At 39.2% G+C, this 23,032-nt stretch overlaps 1 protein-coding gene across 3 annotated transcripts in view; it reads right to left on the minus strand.

Moving 5' to 3' along the window:
* ECPAS (Ecm29 proteasome adaptor and scaffold) overlaps positions 1 to 23,032 on the minus strand; it is a 60,592-nt gene that overhangs the window by 22,963 nt on the left and 14,597 nt on the right. For 2 of the 3 annotated variants that reach the window (XM_072359677.1, XM_072359676.1), the window contains exons 4-24: positions 22,354 to 22,472; positions 21,302 to 21,454; positions 18,971 to 19,139; positions 18,308 to 18,447; positions 15,633 to 15,714; positions 15,250 to 15,369; positions 15,030 to 15,115; positions 14,670 to 14,748; positions 13,483 to 13,532; positions 12,857 to 12,923; positions 12,628 to 12,750; positions 11,632 to 11,735; positions 10,293 to 10,416; positions 8,443 to 8,523; positions 7,506 to 7,734; positions 6,929 to 7,020; positions 4,991 to 5,125; positions 3,351 to 3,516; positions 2,810 to 2,982; positions 2,211 to 2,312; positions 646 to 769 (exon numbers count right to left, since the gene is read on the minus strand). In XM_072359677.1, coding sequence (XP_072215778.1) covers positions 646 to 769; positions 2,211 to 2,312; positions 2,810 to 2,982; positions 3,351 to 3,516; positions 4,991 to 5,125; positions 6,929 to 7,020; positions 7,506 to 7,734; positions 8,443 to 8,523; positions 10,293 to 10,416; positions 11,632 to 11,735; positions 12,628 to 12,750; positions 12,857 to 12,923; positions 13,483 to 13,532; positions 14,670 to 14,748; positions 15,030 to 15,115; positions 15,250 to 15,369; positions 15,633 to 15,714; positions 18,308 to 18,447; positions 18,971 to 19,139; positions 21,302 to 21,454; positions 22,354 to 22,472 — 2,518 coding nt within the window. Of the gene's footprint in view, positions 1 to 645; positions 770 to 2,210; positions 2,313 to 2,809; positions 2,983 to 3,350; positions 3,517 to 4,990; positions 5,126 to 6,928; positions 7,021 to 7,505; positions 7,735 to 8,442; positions 8,524 to 10,292; positions 10,417 to 11,631; positions 11,736 to 12,627; positions 12,751 to 12,856; positions 12,924 to 13,482; positions 13,533 to 14,669; positions 14,749 to 15,029; positions 15,116 to 15,249; positions 15,370 to 15,632; positions 15,715 to 18,307; positions 18,448 to 18,970; positions 19,140 to 21,301; positions 21,455 to 22,353; positions 22,473 to 23,032 lie in introns of those variants that run through there. The other variant, XM_072359678.1, reaches the window with a different exon arrangement.

The raw sequence follows: 23,032 nt of genomic DNA on the forward strand, positions 1-23,032 counted from the left end.
GCAGCAGCAATGTGAAAACTACCCCCACCTCAGTAAGGAGGTGAGGCCTTATCCATTGCTTATTCAGAGAAGTATACAGTGTAACTTCTGGGAAACTGTTTCTCTTAAAGAAACTCTGAAGAGAGCTCTCCTAACCATTCATTACAGCGCTAGTGTCCCAAAGGAGTATGAATAAAGGAACACTCACACTGTGTACAATTCATTGCTTTTTTTTTTTTGTTGGCTTTTTTTTTTTTTTTTTTTTTAAAAAAAAAAAAAAAAAGTGTGTGTGTTCAGGCTCAAAAATCCTGGTGCAAAAGCAGGGTTTGGTTCTGCCCCATCCTGAACATGCTCAGCTTTGTGTTCACTTGAGATCTAACACCATCTCTGTCAAGTGGCAATGAATTAGATTTCATAAAGAAGCTATTTAAAACATTTTCTATCTATTCCTTCATATATATTATTTCTATCCTTTGAGTAGATGGACTTGAAGTGGTGAAACAACTTGTTTCCAACTCAGTATTGCAGAATATAGAGCAAAGTGCAGTGTAAAATGCCTCTTACTTCTTCCACTATTAATCGAACACAACAGATAAAGCCAGTATTAAGCCACAGCTGTGAGATATTGCATTTCTCAACCTGGACCCTTGTATAAGGAAGACATACCTGGGGCAGGGATATATTCCTCCTCTGTGACTGTCCATGCATCACGTGCAGCCACAGAACTGGTTCCTACAGCAGCACTGGTAATAGCTTCACCCACAGTAAACTGCAGTTCGATTTGTTTGGCCTGAAAAACACAACAGAGTCTCACTGACTACTGACTAAATGAACACCAAAAGTTTTGGCACTTATTCTAAAAACCCGCAGCCCACTACTCAGTCCCAGTACTCACTAATTTACAATATCACACTTTCAGTGAGCTTCTAAGACTACCTGGTGACTTAAATCCCCTGGAGCTGATGAAAGCAGTGCTGATGTCAAACACTCCAAAATGAATGGTAAAAGCTAAAGCAAAGAATTTGCCAGTTTCTACATAACATAAGGAACAGGAAAAAAAAAAAATAAAAATAAGGGATAGGATCAAAACAAAGTTTAAACAAGATCACCAATCATTAACAAAAGTTACTGTGACCTTAAGAGATGAGCAATCTTTTTCCCCCATGAAAATAATTCAGCTGAAATTTTGCTTTGCTTTTCTGTCTTCCTTCCATTATTTCCCTAAGCCCTGAGGAACAGAATGAGTAGATTTCTGCCAATTTTTTGTCAGCCTTTGTGATGGATCTTTATCTCTTAATAGCTGACTACTATACCTGCTGAGTACCATTGCTCTTCTTACTCTCTGGAAGAACAAAACGCTCATGTAATTTGGGCAAGCAAGCCTTTAGCTTCCTGCAATCTAAGATAAACTGTTTTTCAGTTGTTTCATTTTTTTTTTTTCCCCTTCAAGTACATATTTTATAAAGGAAGCTGTAACGTCCCTGAGCAGTTCCAGTTCATAAACACGGCACTCAAAAACATGATTTTGTGGACTTGTACACAATGTTCTTGCTATTCTTGCTTGTTTGATCACATCAGAATGCAAGACTCTGCAAATTCAGTTTGTTTCATACTCAGTAGATGTTTCTACAATGCTTAATTCTATGCAAGTATGGACAAGGAAGAAAGATAAAAACAAGCTGTAAAGAAAGATACTAAAAATCCCCCCAGCTTCTAATTTTTCAGTCTGGCATATAGAAATATGCACAGCAGCTCTACAGCACTGTGAAAGAATGCAGCGCACTACTGGCCGACTTAAGCTGACAACAAATCTTCCTATAAATAAAGCTTCTAATTCAAGTGAGTTACACCAGCAGATGCACTTCTGATGAAAAAGAACATGTATTTATATTACTGCCTTTTAGGATACACTTGAATGCCAAAATACAGACTTATGGATTCATTACTAAAAGCTGTTAATGTTTTGTTTAAAGGTAGTCCCCTTGAACCAGGGACACACGCTTTATCTCAAAGACTGGGGCACAGACCTCAGCAGGCAAGCTTTTAAACTGGCATAAAACATTTCAGAATGTTACATGCCCCAAGCCTACCTCAGCTCTCTACTTCATGCCAGCTTTAACCAAGTTAGAAGCTCTACGGATGACAACTTCTTGGTAAACCTGGCTCAAGAATACATAGAAAAACATTCAAACAGAAATACCGATGAAGAACAATACATGCTAGTTTCTTACCTCTACAGAATCCATTAAACCTTGCAACAGTAGCTTTTGGTGGGGGAAATCTCCATCTCCCACAGGAAAGTAACCCAAGGTTTGTATTGCTCGTTCCTTCATCTTAAATACAAAGCAAAACAACAACAATCATATTATCTTCCTATAAGTCCAGAAGATACCCTTTCAAACCTCTCCTCCCCTTCCTTCTGTAGTTTCATTTACGGTGCCTGCAGTTAGACATGCAATAAACTTATCAGCCAATTGCTGCTCCTCTCTTCCAAAACACAGTTTTCCATAAGACACAGAGCAAAATAAATGTTGCGCTATGTTTGACAGTTATTCTCCAGAAGATGTTCCCATTTCCCCCAAATTTAAGTTATCCTTTTGTATAATTTTCATCCCATAAGCTCCTAGTTGGCAGTACAGAAAGCACACACAATTGCTAGACAACACCAGATACTGTGAAAACACTAATTTAAAAACAGACTCACTAAAGCCAACAATTAACCCTAGTCCAAGCAGGTTCGGTAATAACTTCTTTAAAAACCAAAGCTGAGTTGGACAGGCAGCACATTCCAGAAATGAACAAGAACCATAACAACGTCACAAAATCTTGCCTTATTTGTTTCCTTGCTGGAAGGGATTCGGGCCAGTAAGCTTTCAACAAGTTGCAGCTTTGTAAACCCTGTGCCTTCGCTGGGGATTGGCAAGGGGCCATTTCTGCCAATCTCCCCAAGAGCTGTACAAGCAGCCACCACAAGGAAGGGAGAGGTGCTGTCCAGAAAAGAACCTACAGGAGGAAAATAAGCAGGATGACTTAAAGCAAGTAGCAAGGCGCTTATTTCCTTTACAACTGGTAGGAAGCATTATACTCCAACAAAAACAAAAGGTGAGGAGACACCAGAAGGAGTCTTGGCAGTAGTATCACTGCTAATTGGGCTATGTAGATCAGTGAGCTAAGAGTCCATCTAACTGCAGTTGAAAAGGTTCGCATCCATTCACCTAATTACATGGTAATTTCATAGGCTGTAAATTTTATCATACAAAGTGAACTCAAGATTAATACTATCTTCAGGCTGAATATCTTAGAGAGGCCCTCAGTCTGGGGCAGTTTACAAACAACTGTTACATGCAGCAAAGTGTCAGGTGGTAAGTTACCTATTGTCTCTGTTGTTGACTTTACAATCTGCTCTTGCTCCGGCATGACTGCAGTGTTTGGCTGTTCTATGTCACGTAGCTCCATTGCTCTGATTTTCCCTTTGGCCAAGTACCTTCCTATTGTAAATCCCAAAGCCAACAAGGATCCATGTTGGACCTCCGGGCTCTACAGACAACATCAATAGTGCAAAAAAAATCTTATTTTCAAAGTAAGTAACACTTTCCACAAAGCACTGAGTTAAGAACACAAATAGATGATCCAGCTGGGAAGGCACCTGGAAGAAAGCTGAGTTCTAACACACAGTACACCAAGAGTTTGATATTGCTAGTGCTCTCTGATGGAGTCCTTTAGGATAAATTAAAACTATTAGACTGGGGAGGACAGACATAGAATTTAGCATCAAAACTCACATTCCTAAAGTCTTCCCCTGGAGGCTAGACCATTAAAAGGGGTCCCTTTCCCCTCCACACTTCAGCTAGCCACCTACAATGCAGTTCCTATTGAACCACTGAAGATCTCTGTTACCCTTATCAGCACAGCCTGAACTGTTTTTATATGTTCACAAGAAACCAGCAAAAATGTGTGCTAAAACAACAAAATGTGAGGTGTTAAGATCACACTCCTCTTCTCTGTAATCCAGAGTCTGCAGAAAATCAGCCATGGCTTCATGGCCTTCTGGTAAGCAGACCACTGGGACAGAAAGGAGCTGGCTCTGCTACTGCAGAAGCTGCACCCTATGTACAGCTGCCCAATGATGTGGCCTTAAGTCATGGCCAGCTTTCAAAGACTCAAACCAGGTCTGTTAATTAACACATAAAATAACCAGAACCTCTTGTCAGCATTGGTTTGGATCCTGAAACATAAAATGGAGCCTCACTAACTTGTGCAGAGAAAATGAGATTGAAAACCTTTGGGAAAAAGTGACTTAGACATACTGATACTTTCCCTAATTTTCAGAATTCAAGACACATTGGCAAAGAAATATGCCCCTTATTCATCTCTCTGGAGAAAAAAAAAAAAAAAAAGGAGAAAGATCAGGACAAGGGGAGGGAGATGGATAGATGGATGAAAAGTGAAAGAAAGCCACCATGTGGGTGGGAGAAAGTGCTGGGGAGTTGGAGGGCTGCTGAGCAGTCCTCTGTGGGGTGAGTAGAAGCTAGGCTTCAATCAAGCCCCAAGAAAATGAGATGCTGTACAGCCAGTGGCTTAGCTAGGGAAGGGGAATGAGTAAGAAGCCAAGATCTTCCTCTTTCTGTGGGTGCCTTAAATTGCTCACTAATACAGAATTAGGAAAGTGCTGGTGATAAGCAATTTGATCTGTTACCATTCAGTGAGACAAGGTATATCTAAGGGAGTAAAACTGGTAAGTGTTGTGACTGCAGTGGCTCTACTTTATGAGAAGTGTCTCAAGAAACGCTTATTAAACTGAACAACAGCTTCAGGGATTAATTTATTTACAGATCTGTTCCACTCACCAACAGCAAAAATCCCTTCCAACACCTACCTAGAAGCCAGCTAGTTAATTTTACACTCAGATTAAGGCTAATACATCCTGAACACACTGTAAGAGGTTCAGATTTCCCATCAGTTACATGACACTGAAAAGCCCAGCAGGAAGCAGACAAAGGAAGGTAGTTACATGATTGTCTTTTGTCATCTTGATCAGTTGCTCCACAGAGGCCCTAAGCTCATTTCCAGACATTGTAGACAGCACTACAGAATAGAACAGGGCAGCGAGCTCACGCATTTCTTCTTTGTTTGTGTTCATCAGGCTCTGCAAGAGTTTTCATTAAGAAACAAAACATGAAATCAACTACTTAAACAGTCTGTTCATGCAGAGTTCCGTACTTACAGCTACAACAGCCATGCAGTGGCATAAACAGCATTAAATTCTTCAAATTTAGAGTATTATCATTTAGTAAGAAACAAAGCACTCAGTACAAAGCATTGATTACATATTAACTTTTAGCAGGAACATTACCAGTAGCCCCAGAAGGGCTACTCACCAACTCTAAAATAAACAGCACACTGAATGCTTTGCTGAATTCTGTTTTCAGAGAAAAGCTTCCATACTTCACATCCACGTGGAACTTACAAAGAAATAAACAAGAACACCCACCAAACTTGCAGAACCACAAAGACACTGTTTCCACCCCCTATCCCCCTCCAACCTACCACAGGTTTCAATTTTCTTTTTTATTAATCAAATAGAAAAAGCCATAGAGGTCAAACCACATAAATACAATGGTGGCATACACACACACACACACACACACACAAAAAAAGCAACAACAAATAATGCACAGCTTTGAGGATATTGCTGTGTAAATTTATCCATTTTGTATAAGAGGTCAATTGTCATTCAAATTGTTAAAAAGCTGAACTTTTTGAAGCCTTGGGCCATTTGATTATATGAAACTAATGGGAGAGGTAAGATTATGTGCATAATGCAACACACTCTTGTGAAAAACTCATATTTTAAGCTCTGAATGATTCAGATCACCAGAAGTGATACAGACATGAGCCAAGTGGAAAAAAAACAAAAAACAACAAACAAGATATGAGATCTGTTAGGCTCTTGAAATATAACTCCAACTTCAGCTGAAAACATGTATCAGATCATGTTGCTGGCTTCTAACAAGCTCCTGGAACTGTTCCTTCCACTTGGCATAGTGAAATCACAAAGGATGATTTATAACTAGAAACTTGGTCATATCAGTTATCATCCCTAGAAGCTCGCAAATGGATATGAGGCCAAATAAAAAGGTTTTCCTGCAAATGAGAAGCAATAATGAAGAGAAAAATGTTTTTAAACCTCTTCTTTGAGGGTGATATTTGCACTTAAATAAGGTGAAGTCATTTGCATTCAGTGCAGCACAGGTTTCACTAGAAGAAATTATTAGGATATGTTTTAGGTTTTCCTTCTGACAGATTCCCCAAAAGGAAGAAGTGGCAATCTGTAAGAGATCTGTAAGCAGATCCTGGATGCTTAAACAGGATCACAAAAAGAAAAGCATCCAAACAAAGGTGAGTTCTCTTTGGATTAATCCTTAGTAGGGTTCAGTTTATCAACTCTTTGTAAGGAGCTAATAAAAAAAAGAATAACATAAAAACAACACTCCATAGGACAGGCTCTAAAATAATTATAAACCTACTAATCTCATTTTCTGATAAGACTTTTACATCTTCTAACTGGAACATTCCCATTTATACACAGTTCCTTCAGAAACTTGCCAGAATTATGTTCTTGGTTTTCTTTTACTGTTTAGATTTCTGATCAAGGGAAATAGTGACTGATTGTTCCAGGAGGATCAGTGACATGTTACACATAATGCATAAGTAAATGAGCAAAAACAATAACATCAGAGTACCAAAAACAAAACTTTTTCCCACTCTGAATGAGGTGGTGTTCACTTCAGGTAGAAATAACGTTTTAAATTAAGTGTGTACTTGACAAATAAAGTTCCATTTCATCATGGGAAAAATGCCAAATGCCACTAACATGCTCCCTCCTCAGCTTTCTCTCCCCGCCTCCCCAGAAAAAAAGAATGAACAAAAGCAGCAGGTTTCAACACACCCTTATCCAATCCATTTTGTCTACAAATCTGCTCGCTAGCTTCTCTGGATATACTGAAACAACTTCCAGAAGACAATACATGACTGGCAAACCTAAAGAGGAATTAAAGAATCAAGTTACTTACAAGAATCAAGCAATCCTCAATAAAAAGCTGCAAAATATATCAGGTATTTCAAAGTACCTGCTGGCAACTCACTAGGGATAACAAACAACACATAATGCCAGGGTATTGCATTTCTTAGAGATACTAGATAAACTAATAGTAGCAAACATGGTGGTAGAAACTTTTTCTGAAAGCAATCGAATGCTTTAAGATGATTTTTGTCATGAATAGTTATCAGAATGAGGAAGACAACATTCACAGGCAAGGAAACCACTGCAGGCAGTGGGTTCACAATTTTAGAACATTACGTCAACTGCTGCTGAGACTTTACTGTCCTACTACCTCCCACCTGCTCAGAAGCATAGAAGAGAGCAAGTTTACACCAAAGAGTACATAGCCTGTGTTGCAACTCTGCAATTCAAAGCAATGGGCATTCATTTCTAGTGAACTACTTCATAAAGATGGTGCTCTTACCTCCAACACCAGCTAAGAGCTGCTGAAGTAGGCCAATATATATCTGTACAGGATTGGTTTCTGCACTTTTGGAGGAGGAAGTGGAAGAGAAAGATATATGGTTGCCAGACATGAGGTTTCTTATGTAACGTCCAATGGCTGGGGCATGGTCTTGCATATCTGCCAAGCTCTGTGAGGTTGGTACCACACCTGCACTGTGAGCGAGACACATCCGCAGGTACAGGACTATCTAAGTAAACAAAAGATCCATATGAATGAATATAAGAGCACTCAGGAAACTTAAAGGGACAAAAGAAGAGCAAGGAATAGGCTATATTAAGCGTAACTGAAACAAGTCAGTTTATTAATAAGCTCAAGACAGAGCAGCCAGCAATGATACAGATGCATATACAAGGTGCAAGAAATCTTAGGATCACTTCCTGCAGTATGCTTGTATAAGCATACAGTCCTACAATTCCTGCACCATGTTCAGAGCTGTTTATTACAAGCTGTTGCAACCTGCCTGCAGCCTGGTCAGCTTGTACCCAATACCAATCAGGCAGGCATCCAACAGCAACTCAGTGCATTACTGACATAGACACTGCATAACATCTGAACTTGTCTCTAGTTGAGAAGCCAGGTAATCTGCAATGAAATGAACAGCCCCAGGGAACATAGTGGGGCTTAGAGGATTGCCAGTTTCTTCCTTTGAGAAGTTGCTACACTAGGTCTGCTTCAGAAAGCAGTGGGACAGTCCTCCCAGACACACTCCTCCCCGCCCCCTGTGGAAATTCTGTTCAGACCTCTCTATTTAAGGACAGAGGAATAAGATAAGGATAATTTAACCCCAACAATTGATTATATAGGAAATTTTGGAATGTGACTAACTACTAGCTTCTTACGTTATTCTGTAAAGAAAGAACAGTAAACACATCCAAGGAAGCAAAAGCAGAATTACCTCTCCAAATGTGGCAGGATTAAAAGGCAAGGCTGCAGTTCCTGTCATATATTTAGCTGGAGTTTTCATTCGGTGAGAGGCCTACACAACAGAGTACGTTAATAGTGGAACATTCAGACCCACATACAGCAAATATGCTCAAAAGGCCAATGAAATTTTGCAGATGCAACTGTTTATCCTTCACTTAGCAAATGAAAATGTACATGAGAACAATAACGGCAGAGGAAACTTTAAAAGATGACCTAAAGTGTACAGCAGGTCCACCATTTCTACCTTCTTGCCAAAACTTAAAAGTGGAAATTCTCAGTTTATGAGGAGGGAGCTGCAGGGGAGGCCTGAGGAAGAACAGTACTCTTTTTTTGTCCCCAGAGGGGAAGGGGTGAGGAAATAAATAAATAAATAGATAAATGTTGCTTTAAAACTCAGAAATAGAGTACCTCAAGCTTCCAACCAGAAGGTTTCTGTGTGAAGTTTCTTACCACACTCAGCAGATAAAATCCTACTCTTCAAAATAGAATTTGGGAAGAGGGAGAGAAGGATGCCATAACTCATGCAGGAAAGTCATTCTGCATCTTGGCCTGCTGTGCTAAACAATTCATACAAACTCCTCAAATACCTCCAACGTTCACATTGTTCATGATATGTGAAAAGTCACAGTTAAAAACCCTAACCAACGGAACTCAAAGATTTTTTTAGTGTATCTTCAGGACATGCAAGGAAGTCCTGAAAAGGGCTTGAAATTATGATTACTTTTAAATACAACCAGGTGAGAAGGAATCTTGTTTTTCTCTGCAGTGACTAAACGAGGCCAATTCCTATTGTTGCTCAGTGACAATGCAAAAGTCACTGAAATTAAAATAACTACACAAGACAGGCACTTATTAGTGTGGAAACTCATTTTGGTTTCTTCTTTAAAAAAAAAATAAATCCATTTGAATAATCAGTGGTTTGGATAAAAGCAATTACTTACCTAAACCTTCACACACCCCAAACACCAACAAAGTACAATACTAGCAAAGCACAACATTTCAGAAAATAGTACCTCATTTGTGAGAGTTTTGTAGTCAAGGATCTCTTGCTTTTTACGTTTAGAAAAAAACAGTTTATAAAATTGTACCACAGATAGATAAAAAAGAAGGTACTATTAGAGAACCTTCACAACATTTCTATACTTACTTATGCTTACTAGAGGTACTATTCACAAAAGTGTGAAACACAGACTAGGTTGTTAGCACCACCCCAGGCAATTTCTCACTGCAAGCAGTTAGGGTTAACTTATTAGTGCTGTTTTTGGCATATAATTCTGCTGGAGTCCTGGAAGATCACCAAACACTGCTTATACTGCCATTAGTTTTACTAATTGCAATGAACCACTGAGCCTTCAAGTCAACAAACCACGCTTCTTCGTTTGTCCCAGTATTTATTACTCAGCCTGGAACCTTTTCACCCTTTTAAGCTCAGTATTATTTTTCTCTGGCCTAATCAGAGTAAGCTTTCAATCCCTTCCAAAATTACATTTGTTAAACATGCTAGATTGCCAGCCCTGAACACTTGCTTCCTTGTGCAGAATGTGTGGCACAAGAAATATCAATGCAAAATAATCTGTTAAAAGATCAGCCTTTATGTCACTTAATGCTCGGGTTTCTTGCAATTATTTCCAGCAGAAGATAATCATGAGCACTAACCTCAGCAACACGGATCTTGAGATGCTCTGTGGGGTCTTTGCTATGATCTTAACTAATTCTGCTACTTACAGAAGGTAGAAGAAATGGAAATAGGGATGGGAAATATCACCCTTATGACATGTCTAAGCATCAGTCTTGTTATTTAGTAGGACAGAAGGACCGTACCTTCTCTTGAATATAATGAACCATTTCAGGGAAGGATGGCATCTGCTTCCCAGAACTCTCCTTTTCATTTTTACCAGGAAATGTTCTCAGTACCCGCTGCGCTTCTCCGTGTACTTCCTCCCGCCTTTCAGAAGAAAAGATCAGAAACAGATGCTATTTGCACAGAACAAATGAACAACAGTCTTTAATGAACAATGAGATCTCAAAACTGAGCAAGAGCAAGCAGTTCTAAAATGAGAAATGCCTTTCTGAAATGAAGTGGAAAGAAAGTATGCACTGCAGCTTCAGACTGTTTATTATAGAGAGGGGGAAGGAAAAAAGGCAGTGATGAGCAGTTGCCATAAAACAGTCTGGACCAGGCAACCTCTGCGCATCTTAGATCTTGCTGATGATCACACTTAGATCCCAGTTTCCACATCCTTGTCTTCCTATATTTCTACTTGGAGTCTCTAAGTGAGGGGACAGGATGGAATTCCTCATCACTTCCTATCTGCAGGCTTCAGGTGACACCCACCAGGTTTTCTGCTCCCTATTTAGCTGAAGATCAACACCTAAAACAGCGCTGACACTTCAGTGATAAACTGGAACAAACTGCTTTGTTGCTTTATCTGTTGCTAAACTTTCCTTATACAGCAGCTGCACAAATAAAAAAAAAAGGAGCAATTAAGCTGGAGAAAAAAGATGTTTAAGTGACAAGAACAGATAGCTGTGAATGAAATTATTACTCTAATTTAAGAATTCACCTGCTCCTCAGCATCAAATGGGAACGTGTATAAAAGCATGTTTCAGACTCTTTTAAGATAAAAATAGGTTAAAAAATGTTGCTACAGTTTGCCAGGAAAAAAATTATGGCAACTTTAAAGGTGACCAGATGCACCACGACACATCTGACTTTGTGCTTACAATGATCATTAGCACAGAATCACAGAATGGCTTGGGTTGGAAGATGCCTTTAAAGCCCACCCTGCTCAACCCCCTGCTGTGGGCTGGTTGCTATCCACTAGATCAGGCAGCCCCATCAAACCTGGCTTCAAATGCTACAGATCACGGGAAATGACAAAAAGAATTCAAGCCAAGGACAGCATAGGAAGCAGTAACATTTGACCACAGGACTAGCAAGAGTGCCATTATATTAGAGGACAATTTTCAAACAACCATATTTGATTTTCAGAATATTAGTTCTCAGGCATTTATATCCATTTGTCTATATACATGAATACACATTAAATCCAAATTCATTGTGGACCTCTTATATGTATTTAGAATAAATACATACGTAATTGGATGAAAATAATTTAAAGTAAAAAAAAAAAAAAAGTTAAAAAGAAAAAGGACTTACGGGTCTCCTGCTGCTAACAGCAGTAAGTATCTGGAAGGGATATGATCTGGAAGGAATACTGTGCTAGCAAATTTCACAGCCACTTGACGTACTTGAACTTCAGGCTTAAAGAGAACAGATAAACAAAAGGCTAAATTGCAAATGAACACTAGTGATCCGCAATCACCACTGTGTATATCAGCAATCATCCACTCAGTCCTCTCACACCAACTTAATGCAAAAAAGTATCTAATTTTTGAGACACTGTTCTTGCTAACTTTTCATATGGCAAGAAATGGAGAAAAGCTAGCTTCCCATACATACCCAAGTGGAGAATTAAACAGCAAATTAAACACACACACAATTCTGGTAATTACAAATCAGGGTTGTCATTAATTCTAATGTATCTGAATGCATTTTATAAATGAAGAATGATATACATAATCTACCCTTGGAAAAGAGAACTGCTCAGCAGCAGCACAACCAGAAACATTAATTCAGGAAGATTATTCTTTCTGCTGGTTTCAAACAGACTTAAAAAAAGTATTGCCTGGAGACCTAGACTGCTGGAGTACATAGGTGATCACCATGAAAACAGTCCTTTACACAGCTATTAGCGCAATGACTAGACATATATATACCTCTATTGTAACCCTAAATACCCATATGAACACCCAGTATACAAAAGCCACTCGCTAAAAATTCAGACCCAGACCTCTGGGCAACCCTGAGGAAAATCAAGACTGTCAGTGTCTCAAATCTCCCTAGGAGGAGACTATGAGAAAGGTACACCACAATTGTAGACACTATGTTTCTTCGTGAAACAGAACAAAACAAAACTGCATTAACTTTCCTCCAGCCATCACCACAACATACTACAAATATTTCCTGGCAGAATACTACATTCAGCAAGAAAAGCAAGGCGTGTTGCCAAAGAACTCAGCACACAGGGTCAGGAAAAAGGAGACTGCACAGCTCTTATTTCAAGGTATTTAATTCTGATGTGTATGGAAATACCTTTATTAGATAAGAAGCTACAAGAGCTTCCATCAAAGTACGCTGGGCTCCTTCCAAGTTACTGTATGCTCCAACCATCATAGACAAGGCCTCCTGAATAGCAAGCCTTGTATCAGCATCTTCCTACAGTAGAAAACATAGTCCTGTTACTTTATGGTGTACAGTGACAAGAACTAAGCAAAGCCAGAATGAAATACTAATGATATCACAAAGCCCTGTCAGCACCCACCTTGCACAAAGCTTCAAAAAACTGCTGTACCAGTGCTATATCCATGGTAAAGAGTTGAGGCATTCGGCTGAAACAAGATATTTTCATTCATGAAGGTCTTGGCTTTTTAAATTGAGTTGTTTCACTTTTTATTGATCTTTCCCCCACTCCATATTTTAACTGTCAAACAAAACACACCTAGTACAGATAGTCTGCTCTGTCTTATCCACTTCTACCACATAGCAGAACACCCCTCATAGCAGAACACAGTCTGGAAATCAAAATATTCTAGGGAAAAGCAATTAGATCACCAGCAAGGCACTGAACATACCACTTGTCTAGCCACACGCCTTCTAAACTTTGCTGTACATTTCTTAAAATCTATGTTCCTGACAGTCCACAGAGTGGAACCATTTTATAAATTCTATATATTATTCATGAGCTGCCATTAATCACTTCTAGTGAAGCTATCAGCCAAATGCATATTTCATTTTACACCTCTGTAGCTATCAAGAAGAATCCTCTTCTCTGTGCTTTACACTCTATTGCAGAACTAGCAGGAGGTTCAGGGCTTGCTGTTGATCAATTAACACATTACTCTAAAAAGCCCACTCAGTGACCCATTACTTAAATGGCACTTCTGTTACCTGGAGAGTTTTCCAACTGCTGAATAAGCCATTGACAGCAATTTTGAATCCTTAAATGATAAACAAAAAAAATAAATATATGTATATAACTCAGCAAAACTAGAAACACATAAAAGCATAGAAATGTTCTCTAATTAAACATTTATTTATTTTCCATCCTGTCTCCAAAGCGCTCAACCAGGCACTTCTCGGACAAAGAATCCTGGAACATAACGACATCAAAGAATAAAAGCATCGGATAGGAGCCAAAAGAACACACTTTTCCAAAAGAAACAGAAGATTAGAAACAATGACAAAATGCAAACCTTTCTTCTGATCTCAATCACTTGTGTTTTATTTTGAGGCTGGTAACTAAGAAGATCAGACAAAAGTACGAAACGGTACCTAAGGAAGACTGGAACTTCCCACTGACCCTAAACACTAGCTTTATAGAAGGAAAGCTGTCTGAGCAATGAATCCTACAAATGACCAATTCCACTTATTTAAATATGGATTTACTTCCTCCTAGACAGTCCTTTTTCATGCCATTCACAATGGCAGAGGAGATTCACAGTTTCAAACACCAATTCAAACCAGAGGATCACAACCAATGGTTCAAAGGTACCAGCAAAAGGAGGAATGTTGCAAAAGAGGTCTGCAAAATCAGTCCTTCACAAGATACACTGAAGTATCCTGAGGAATTTGCCTTCTGAAATTGCACTGGAAAGACCAAATTCTCTCTGGGCCAGAATAGCACTTGCAATTCTGTTTTTAACATGCTTCCCATAGTAATACTCCCACTGGATAAACAGGAAGGAAGGCACTGCCAGCAGTTTCACACTATACATGGTTGGCAAAATGGAACGCACACCTGGAGTTGAGGTCTGTGTGCTCCAGAGTAATGACTACTAGGAAGTGGATGCTATTGTTTCACTCTTTAGATTATTAACACTATTGTTTCCCAAGACCTAGCAAATAGTGATCGAGCACCTATGTGGAACACTCAAATAAATAAAATAGTTTTCCCTATGATGACCTTTAAAACTATTTCCTTCTTCTCTTACAACAAAAGTTTCTTAAGAAGTGTCTTGAAAAGCCACCTGAGGCAACTACACACAAATAGAAGGATTTATCTGTTCCCATCATAAAGACATTTATCTTTTGCTTGTATGTATATGAAGATACACTGTTCTGTGTCTTCAGCTTACCTCCTTGTATTCATTGATCAGCTTTGTAAGTCCATTCAGAAGCATTGGGCCTAGTGGCTTTATTTTACTTTCTGGACAACTGAAATTACAGATATCAAAGAAGATTAAATTTTCTTCATCCCTTAAAAATTTCCTCTGTCAATATCACTTTTTTGTTCCCTCAGCTTTGCAAAACCACAGCTTAACATGGGTGAGCACACACACAACCCCGGTGCCCCCTTACTCCCAACATTTAAGAAAAAAACACCCTAATTTCTATGAGTTACAGTAGTATTCTTTGACCTTAGTCTTATATTTAATAAATACAGTGACTTCCAGGCAAACTGTTAGAACAGTTTGTGTGCATTCCTGATTACTTACATGACACAAATATGATGCACAAACTGCAGGGACAGACTTCTCAGTTTTGCATTTGTGTTTGCGCCAAAGAGTCCATCATAAACCACCTTGACAGAGCAAATAGAGAGCAGATCAGAAAGTGTCCAGTCTCATATTCAAAGATTTTCTAACTCTCCTGCTTCAAGCACCACCATTATCAAGAAGCTCATTTGAAAGAGCAGCTTAGGAACATACATGCTACCTGAATGTTGGCAGGGAATGTTTCTGCAGCTTGTCTGGATCGTAAAAGATGAGGAACAATCTTTAATTTAACACGAGTACTGACTGACTCTCGTTTCATTTCTGGTTTCAGAACAGATCCCTGTCAGAAAAAGAGCTGAAATAAGACAGGGCATTGTTGCACAGCAGTACTTTCAAGTCTGCTAAATTACCTTCTGCAACTCAGAATGAATTGAGACGTTTCTTTGAGAAAAAAAATAATCAACAGTACAAACATTCAGTAGAGAAAGTAGAGATCAAAGGAAGTGACAGATATAAGAAACGTGTGTGTAGTTTAACAAATAAAATAGGGCAACTACAGTTTCAGAAATTAAGTATGTATGGAACTCTGAACACAAATCCTACCTCCTTGGTTTTCAATGGTATATCCCCAAGATACACCTTATACATTTTGTTGATGATAGCAGGATTGTTCCAGTCAATTAAACTAAAGAAGAAAACACATTGAACACCAACTTAGAATTCTGAACACTGATTACTTTAAAAAAAAAAAATCTTATGACATTTTGCATCATATTTCTACTCTTACTTGAGTTTTATTAGATTTGACTTCTAACCACTCCTCCCACATAGTATATAATCAGGTAGAATGTGATTACATATCCCAACTATAATTTGCAGCACTGTAACTAAATAATTCATCAGAAATCTACACTCTCACTTCTTGTCCAATGAAAGAAATCTACTGACTGAGTATGAAATAGTCATCTGTTAAGAAATACCTCTGTATTCATAAACTGCAGTTGAAGAGGTTGTTTGTAATCCCAGGACTATTCAACCATGGTCTACAAGACACATCTATTTGCCCACATAATAACTACAGCCATACAATCATAGAATGGTTTTGGCTGCAGGAGACCTTTAAGACCACATCTAGTACAACCACTCTGCCACGGATAGAGGCAACTTCTACTACACCAAGTTCCTCAAAGCCCCATCCAACCTGCCTCTGAACACCTCCAGGGACAGCACACCCACTGCTCCTCTGGGCACTCTCAGATTAAGGAATTTTTTCCTAGCACCTAACATAAATCTCCCCTCTTTTCCATTTAAAACCACTCCCCTCTGTCATGGTTTTGTAATTTTTGCAATTGGTATTTCACTTCATAACATCATGTGGAACACAGTGAAGAAGAACTACACGTCCCAGAGGACCTCACAGTCAGAGAGGGAAATACGATACGGAAGTGATGCTCTCTCTCTCACTGCCTGGCAGCAGGTATGGGTGTGTTTCCAAGCCATGACACCTTCAATTTCAAAGTAGGTTTCTCAGTCTTCGGAAAACTCTCTCTCCCTCTTATTTTACTTGATTTATTAGCCTCAATTTCAATTAGATTGTATTATATCATGTTATCTTGCATGCCGATATCATAGTTAGTAAAATAAGTTTTCCTCCTTAGATCACTGCCGCTGCTCTGTTTGTTTCCTTGATGCCAGCTCCCCTATCCCTTCCCTTTTTTCCTTCCCATTTTTGGGGTCAGGCAGCCCACGGGCCTACTGCCCATCTGTCACAGTCACAGATTGATCTAGTTAACTCCATGACACCCCTTCTCCTCTAACTACATTCCCTGATAGAATCCCTGTCCATCATTCCTGTAGACCTGCTTCAACAGATTCACATCCTTCCTGAGCTGGGGGACCCAGACATGGACACAGTAATCCATATGGGACCTCATTTGGGCAGAGCAGAGGACAACCATCTCCCTCTCCCAGATGAGGCCAGCCCTCTTTTGATTCAGCCCACAATAGAGTAGGCCTTCCAGGCTGCAAGTGCACGTTGCTGGCTTATGTGCAGCTTTTCATCCATCATGGATCTATCAGTAGAATTCTATCCATTAGAGGAAACTGATTAAGTCTATATCCATTTTACACAGAGAACACAGTGGTAAGAAAATCAGAACACAGTCCCTTCAGATCTGAAAGAATCTCTGCCCCATGACTTTTCTAAGAATATCTCAATTTAGCTGACACTATCTATTGAAAAGACTGTTTCAAACACACATGATTACATAAAATAAGCAAAGGAAACAAAAATGTAGACATTCATACTTCAAAGATCTCAGGAAGACGCAACCATCTCTTCTTTCAGCAAAACAGTTAATTTCTAAACAAGTGAGTTGTGAAGTATGTTCTCAAAAAAAACCTCAACATTACATATTAACACGATTTGTCCTAATACACATTGCTTTCCAGATACAGAATACCAACACCAAAGGAAAGATGAGACAGTCAGTAAAAGGACAGAATGCCTTCCTTCACCAGAGAGACCTACTGCTCTCCAGATAGTAGAACCATCTCCCCAGCAGCTTTTGAGGCACATGAACAGACTTGAATGGACACAGTTTCACATTACATAACTGACTCCAAGTTAAGTTGCTCCCTGCTTCTAGTAATAGAGAAGCTACCCACACTTTCCAAAGACGAGTTTATCTCACTCCACATCTTAGAACATGAGCCAACATACTTCACATGGTCAGTGACTCAGCAAACAGTATCAACACCAATTTTCCTAGCTGCATGAACAGTTAAAGACAGAAGTATTATCCACAGATGATGAAAGCTGAGCTGCAGACAAGCAAAAATGCAAACAATGGTGGCTGCCAAGCTTTCTAGACTACAGTCCACTTCATAATTATGGTCTCTTTACCTCCTGGCTAAATCAAATGAAAGCTTTCTTTTACAAGAAAGGCAGTATCTATATATGTTGACCAGCTGTGAATCACTTATCAAGTCCTCACAGGTCAATGGTAATCCACACGGGACAATATTGAAACCAGGGAGTAAGAGAATGGCCCAAATGTAATACCAAAGATGACTGCAGTTACAGCTTCAGCTCCAGAGCATACTGATTTTTCTCAGCTGTGAGACTGAGCACGCTGCTCCAAATCCCAGCCCGTGTGAACAGGAAGTAGCTATGTGTGGGACAGTACCCTTCTTTTCCTCTCTGGAGCACTACTTCAGCTGCAGTGAGCATCATTAGAAACACTACCATCATCTTTTCTAAATATCCACATCTGTACCTTTGTTTGCTCTTCAGTTCAAGGTCCGCTGCAGTGGCCACGCTGTGTCTTGTATCACTGGAGGCTACAACCAGATGTACTACAGCTTCAAGTTCTGGCACCTGCTCTGCTTCAATGAACTTCACTATCCCCAGCTTACACTATTAAACAAAGTGGAAGGTAAATGCAGTTTTACTGACATGAAAGCATATGTCAAAATAACCACAACAGCTCAACTGACTGAAATGCTAGCTTTTGTTCATTACACTCAAGTTCACATGCTCTCAACAGCATCATCCTCTTGCATTCCCTTTCAAAGAAATCACTTGGTGCCCACTATATGCATGATAATCAGGGAAACTCTGCTGACACCTGCTAAAAAGGGAGGTTTTGGAGCATAAATTTTTCTACCTGACTGTGTCTAAGAGTAAGACACAAGAGTATGCTGTGGTCATACCTGCTTTCCTAACAGCAAAGTCAGGAAGGAACATCCTGCCTCTATCCCACTCTGGAAAGCTTGTTAAGGTACCATATCCACATTTCTCACTACATCTGCTCAGGCAAATGAAAACCTGGCCAGAATTAGTTTAAAAATTTTCCCACCAGCCTTGCTTTGCTCTGTGCATAGCCGTCCTCTTTACTACCCCTCAGTTCCCCAAGATCAGTTTCTGTGACTGCAAGTACCTGCTCCAGCAGCTCTGGTGTCCATGGGCTATCTCCAATTACTCTCTTGGCTGCATAAAAGCTCATCCCTGGAGGTGGCTGAGGGATTCCAGGACCTCCCATAGTACTTGATGAAGAGCCCTGTCCTGAGGGCATGTTTTGCCGACTCTGAGATTCATTCAATACGTACCTAAATATGGAACAGAGTTTCATTAGAGACTTTACCACTCCACAGTGCTGATTGAATTAGAGGCTGGAATGGGTGGAATACAAATAACCAATTCAACTTCACACATTCCTCTTTCATCAACCCACAACTCTGACACAAGACAGAATTTTAATTAATTTAGACAAGCTACCATCTACCCCAGCATACCCTGCAAGCCAACTCATTATACTTGTTTGGAAAAAAAGAAATGAAACCATGAACAAAACAACAAATAACTTGGCTAAGAAAGAGAAGGGTCCACCTGCATTTCTGGGAAAAGCATCTCAGGTTACAAACCAAAATGAATTCTCTCTGCAATGTTAAAGTCAATACACAGACAGCAGTAGACTTGGAAAGGTTATATAAAAGCTTTAGCAATATTTGTATGATTTCTACGAAACACTTCAAACTTACTAAGGGAAAGAATGACATGTGCAACACAAAGTAGTGGGAAGCAATTTCTGACAACAAAAACATACTTACATATTGGAAATGGCAGTTTTAATACTGGGGCAGGAAAAGTTACGTTTACAGAGGTCAGTCATTTTGAAGACTGGCAAGTCTAGCAACTGAATATTTGCACACCTTGGCAAAAATCACCCTACCTCTCCCTGTATACTTGGAAACTGACTCAATACAAGCAGTACAAGCAAGCTTCAAAACTGAAGAAGAGACCAACAATAACTGTATTGCTCCAGATGGCCATACTTTGTTCTGCATTTAGCACACAGACAACAAACAGAAGTAAGCGGTCGTAACAGCAAGAACAGATGTTCATCCTAAATCTCCAAGAAGAAATTTTGGTGCCATAATTGCAAACACTTCATTTTAAGCATTAAGCCCTAAAGTTAGGCTTTCTGGTTGCTTTACCACTTGTAAACTGGCAAGGCTAATTGAAAAACAGGCAACGACTAAGGAAGTTCTACCAGGTATAAATTAGCTGTCAGCAATTGCAACATTTTGCCCCAGGGAGAAAGACATTAAAAGAGTGTCAACCAGAGCCACAGGCTAGATGAAGATATTCTCTGAGCACCTTCTGGAAATAAATTGAAATTGGAAAATAATGTCCTCTCCTTTCCCCTAACATCATGGTCTCTCTGAGTATTTAAAAATTAGTCATCATCCTTGGCCAAAGTACAAAAGCACAAGGAACTAAAGTCTCATTAAAATGCAAGACTTCACCTCTTGAAGGTACAGACACATTAGTGTGGGGATGAAGCTAGCAGAATACACCTGGGCAAACTGATGAAAGTAAGCTGAGAACAGAGAATTAGACTGAGTATTCTGAACTCTCATTTGCCACACTCTACACACAAATGTGGCCTCAAACTGCTGACAGGAGCATGGCTTCCAGTAGAGCTGCACAAAGAAACATCATATGATCACAACTTAAAAATTAACTCTTGCAGGTTATTCCACTTGCATGTAAGATAGTAAGGTGCCCAAATGATACCACCAGAATCTACAGGTGATTAAAAGAAATTTGTTCCTATGATAGAAATATTTCTATTTTACTTCAAGAGTTTTTCAAGCAACAACAACAAAAACAAAAAACATTTAGAAATTGGTAGAAAATAGCTACTGAGTAAGTACTGATTTTAGACACCAGAAGATTCCTGTCTAATAGTATGTACAAAATTCAAGTTGTTCTGTAAATTATTCTTGCTCTCAGAAACATGACACAACATTACAGTTACACTTCAGATGCAAGAAAATCTCATTAAAAGTTAAGTTCCAAAAACCATTGGACTATGCTTACTTATAACCTTGCAGGATAGAGACTCAAAACTCAACTGCATGAGTACGAACATTTTGATTTGGTTTCTATTTTAAAGGTTTGGTTATTTAAAAGGTAGCTCATATGCCACACAGCTTCACTTTTATCCAAACTGAGTCAAGGACAGAGTAGTATAATACCTAATTAATCAGAAAAAAACCCCATGTTTTGTTAAATAAGGAAGGTGTTGATCCCATTCTTAAGATAAAGACCCTGCTTTTTATATTCCTGAAATATATAACTAATTTCATTTGATGTAGGAAATAACAGCGCTTTCTAAATTAAGCTTCCAAGGGTGTAGTTTGCGATGTTTCATGCAACAAGAAGACAATGATACCAGACAACACCAACATTAACTCTTACTTACCCATAAGGCATAAGAAGAACATCCAACATGAAGTCCAAAAGCAGCTGTACAGTCTTTGGTTTTTCAGCAAGATTAAATGGAGAAGCTGCTGCTTTCAGTGGTTCAGCAGGATATTTCATGTGAAAAAGGGTTGGTATTAGAAGATGCATTAGGCTGAAAAACAATTACATTTACTGCAACCATTTAAAAAAAACAACAAAAAAAAAACCAAAAAACCAAAACACAACAACACAGCAGTTTATTCCTAGCATCAAAGAGACAGGTCTTTAAGAACAGATATGGTCCTTAATGGCAAAAAAAAAAAAAAAAAAAAAAAAAAATCTCAACAAAACTTAAAGTGATTCAGTCCAGCAGCTTGATCTATTAAACAGTAGAAGGCACAACATAAATTAGGATATGTGTTTAACTTAGACCACAAAGTGTGCAAGCATACACACATACACACACACACCCCTGGAAAGACAGAGTCACTACTATTCTCCAGACTTCAGTGTTTTGCAATTATGCTACAAAGTACACTCCAGAACTACACCATCCATAATTAGTATAAAGACATAAGTTTGAGTCAGCCTACAGCAGAAGTTGATTGACACTGTTCATCTCCAATAAAGCACCTACACAGACAGAGCAGCACCAGTATTTACACACTGGTCTACTCAAATCTCCCAAAGCACCTTTCGTCCACGTACTTGCTCTCTGATCAGGGTAAAACCATGCTCCCAAAGAAAACAAATATCATGATGCTTATCTCATTAACACCAGCAAGATTTTACTGCAAGAGCTTTCAGCAAGCCTATTTTTAAAATACCTCTATACTGCAACAGGGCTGTAGAATAAACAAAGGAATGATTTTTATATCTTCTTCCATGGACATTTCAACCTAAGTTGCATGTCCATAATTAATAGTTTTCTAGAAGCATTTATTATACACAACAATCCACAGCTTCTGTTGTGAAGATACGACCACAAAAGAAGAAATATTTTCAGAAAACATACAAATGACTTTATTTAAATGATACAAACAGGATTTATTCCAAGCATACGAATTATACCTGTCTTGCTGTGGCTGGGGTTTCCCTTCCATTGCAGTGAGAAGAGTTGGAGCCAATTCACACTGTCTTTCCACAGGCAAACGAGGGTATCCCATCTTAACGTAAATAATGGTAAAATTCTAAAGAAATAATAATTAAAAAAAAAGACAAAACATAGTAATGCATAATGATGTGAAATATCCAGTCCTTAAACTTTTCTGTATTAAAATATGATTGCTGGAAACAGATTTTGTTTTGGTGGACCAACTTCTTAATTACAAGGCTGAATGGACTCAAAGCTTTTTGAGGGCTGGAAAAACTTTCCAGTCTTCACTGGAAAGAATGTTGGTGAGTTTGGCTTGTTTGGCTTAGAAAAGAGAACACTGCAGGGAGATGTCATTGCAGCCTTCCAATACTCGAAGGGAGTTTACAGGCAGGAAGGGGATGAGCTTTTTACACAGTCTAATAGCGACAGGACAAGGGGAAGTGGCTTTAACCTAAAAAAGAGGGCAATTATGTTAGATATTATGAAGAAATTCTTCACTCAGAGGCCCCAGCACATCTGCCCAGGGAATCGGTGGGTACCCCTTCCCTGGAGGTGTTTCAGGCCAGGTTGGATGGGGCCCCAGGCAGCTGTGCCAGTGGGTAGCAATCAGCCCCAGCAGAGAGGCTGGAACTCAGCTTTACCTAAGCTACAATT

Source organism: Excalfactoria chinensis, chromosome Z (genome assembly GCF_039878825.1).
Source record: "Excalfactoria chinensis isolate bCotChi1 chromosome Z, bCotChi1.hap2, whole genome shotgun sequence".
NCBI lineage: Eukaryota > Metazoa > Chordata > Aves > Galliformes > Phasianidae > Excalfactoria > Excalfactoria chinensis.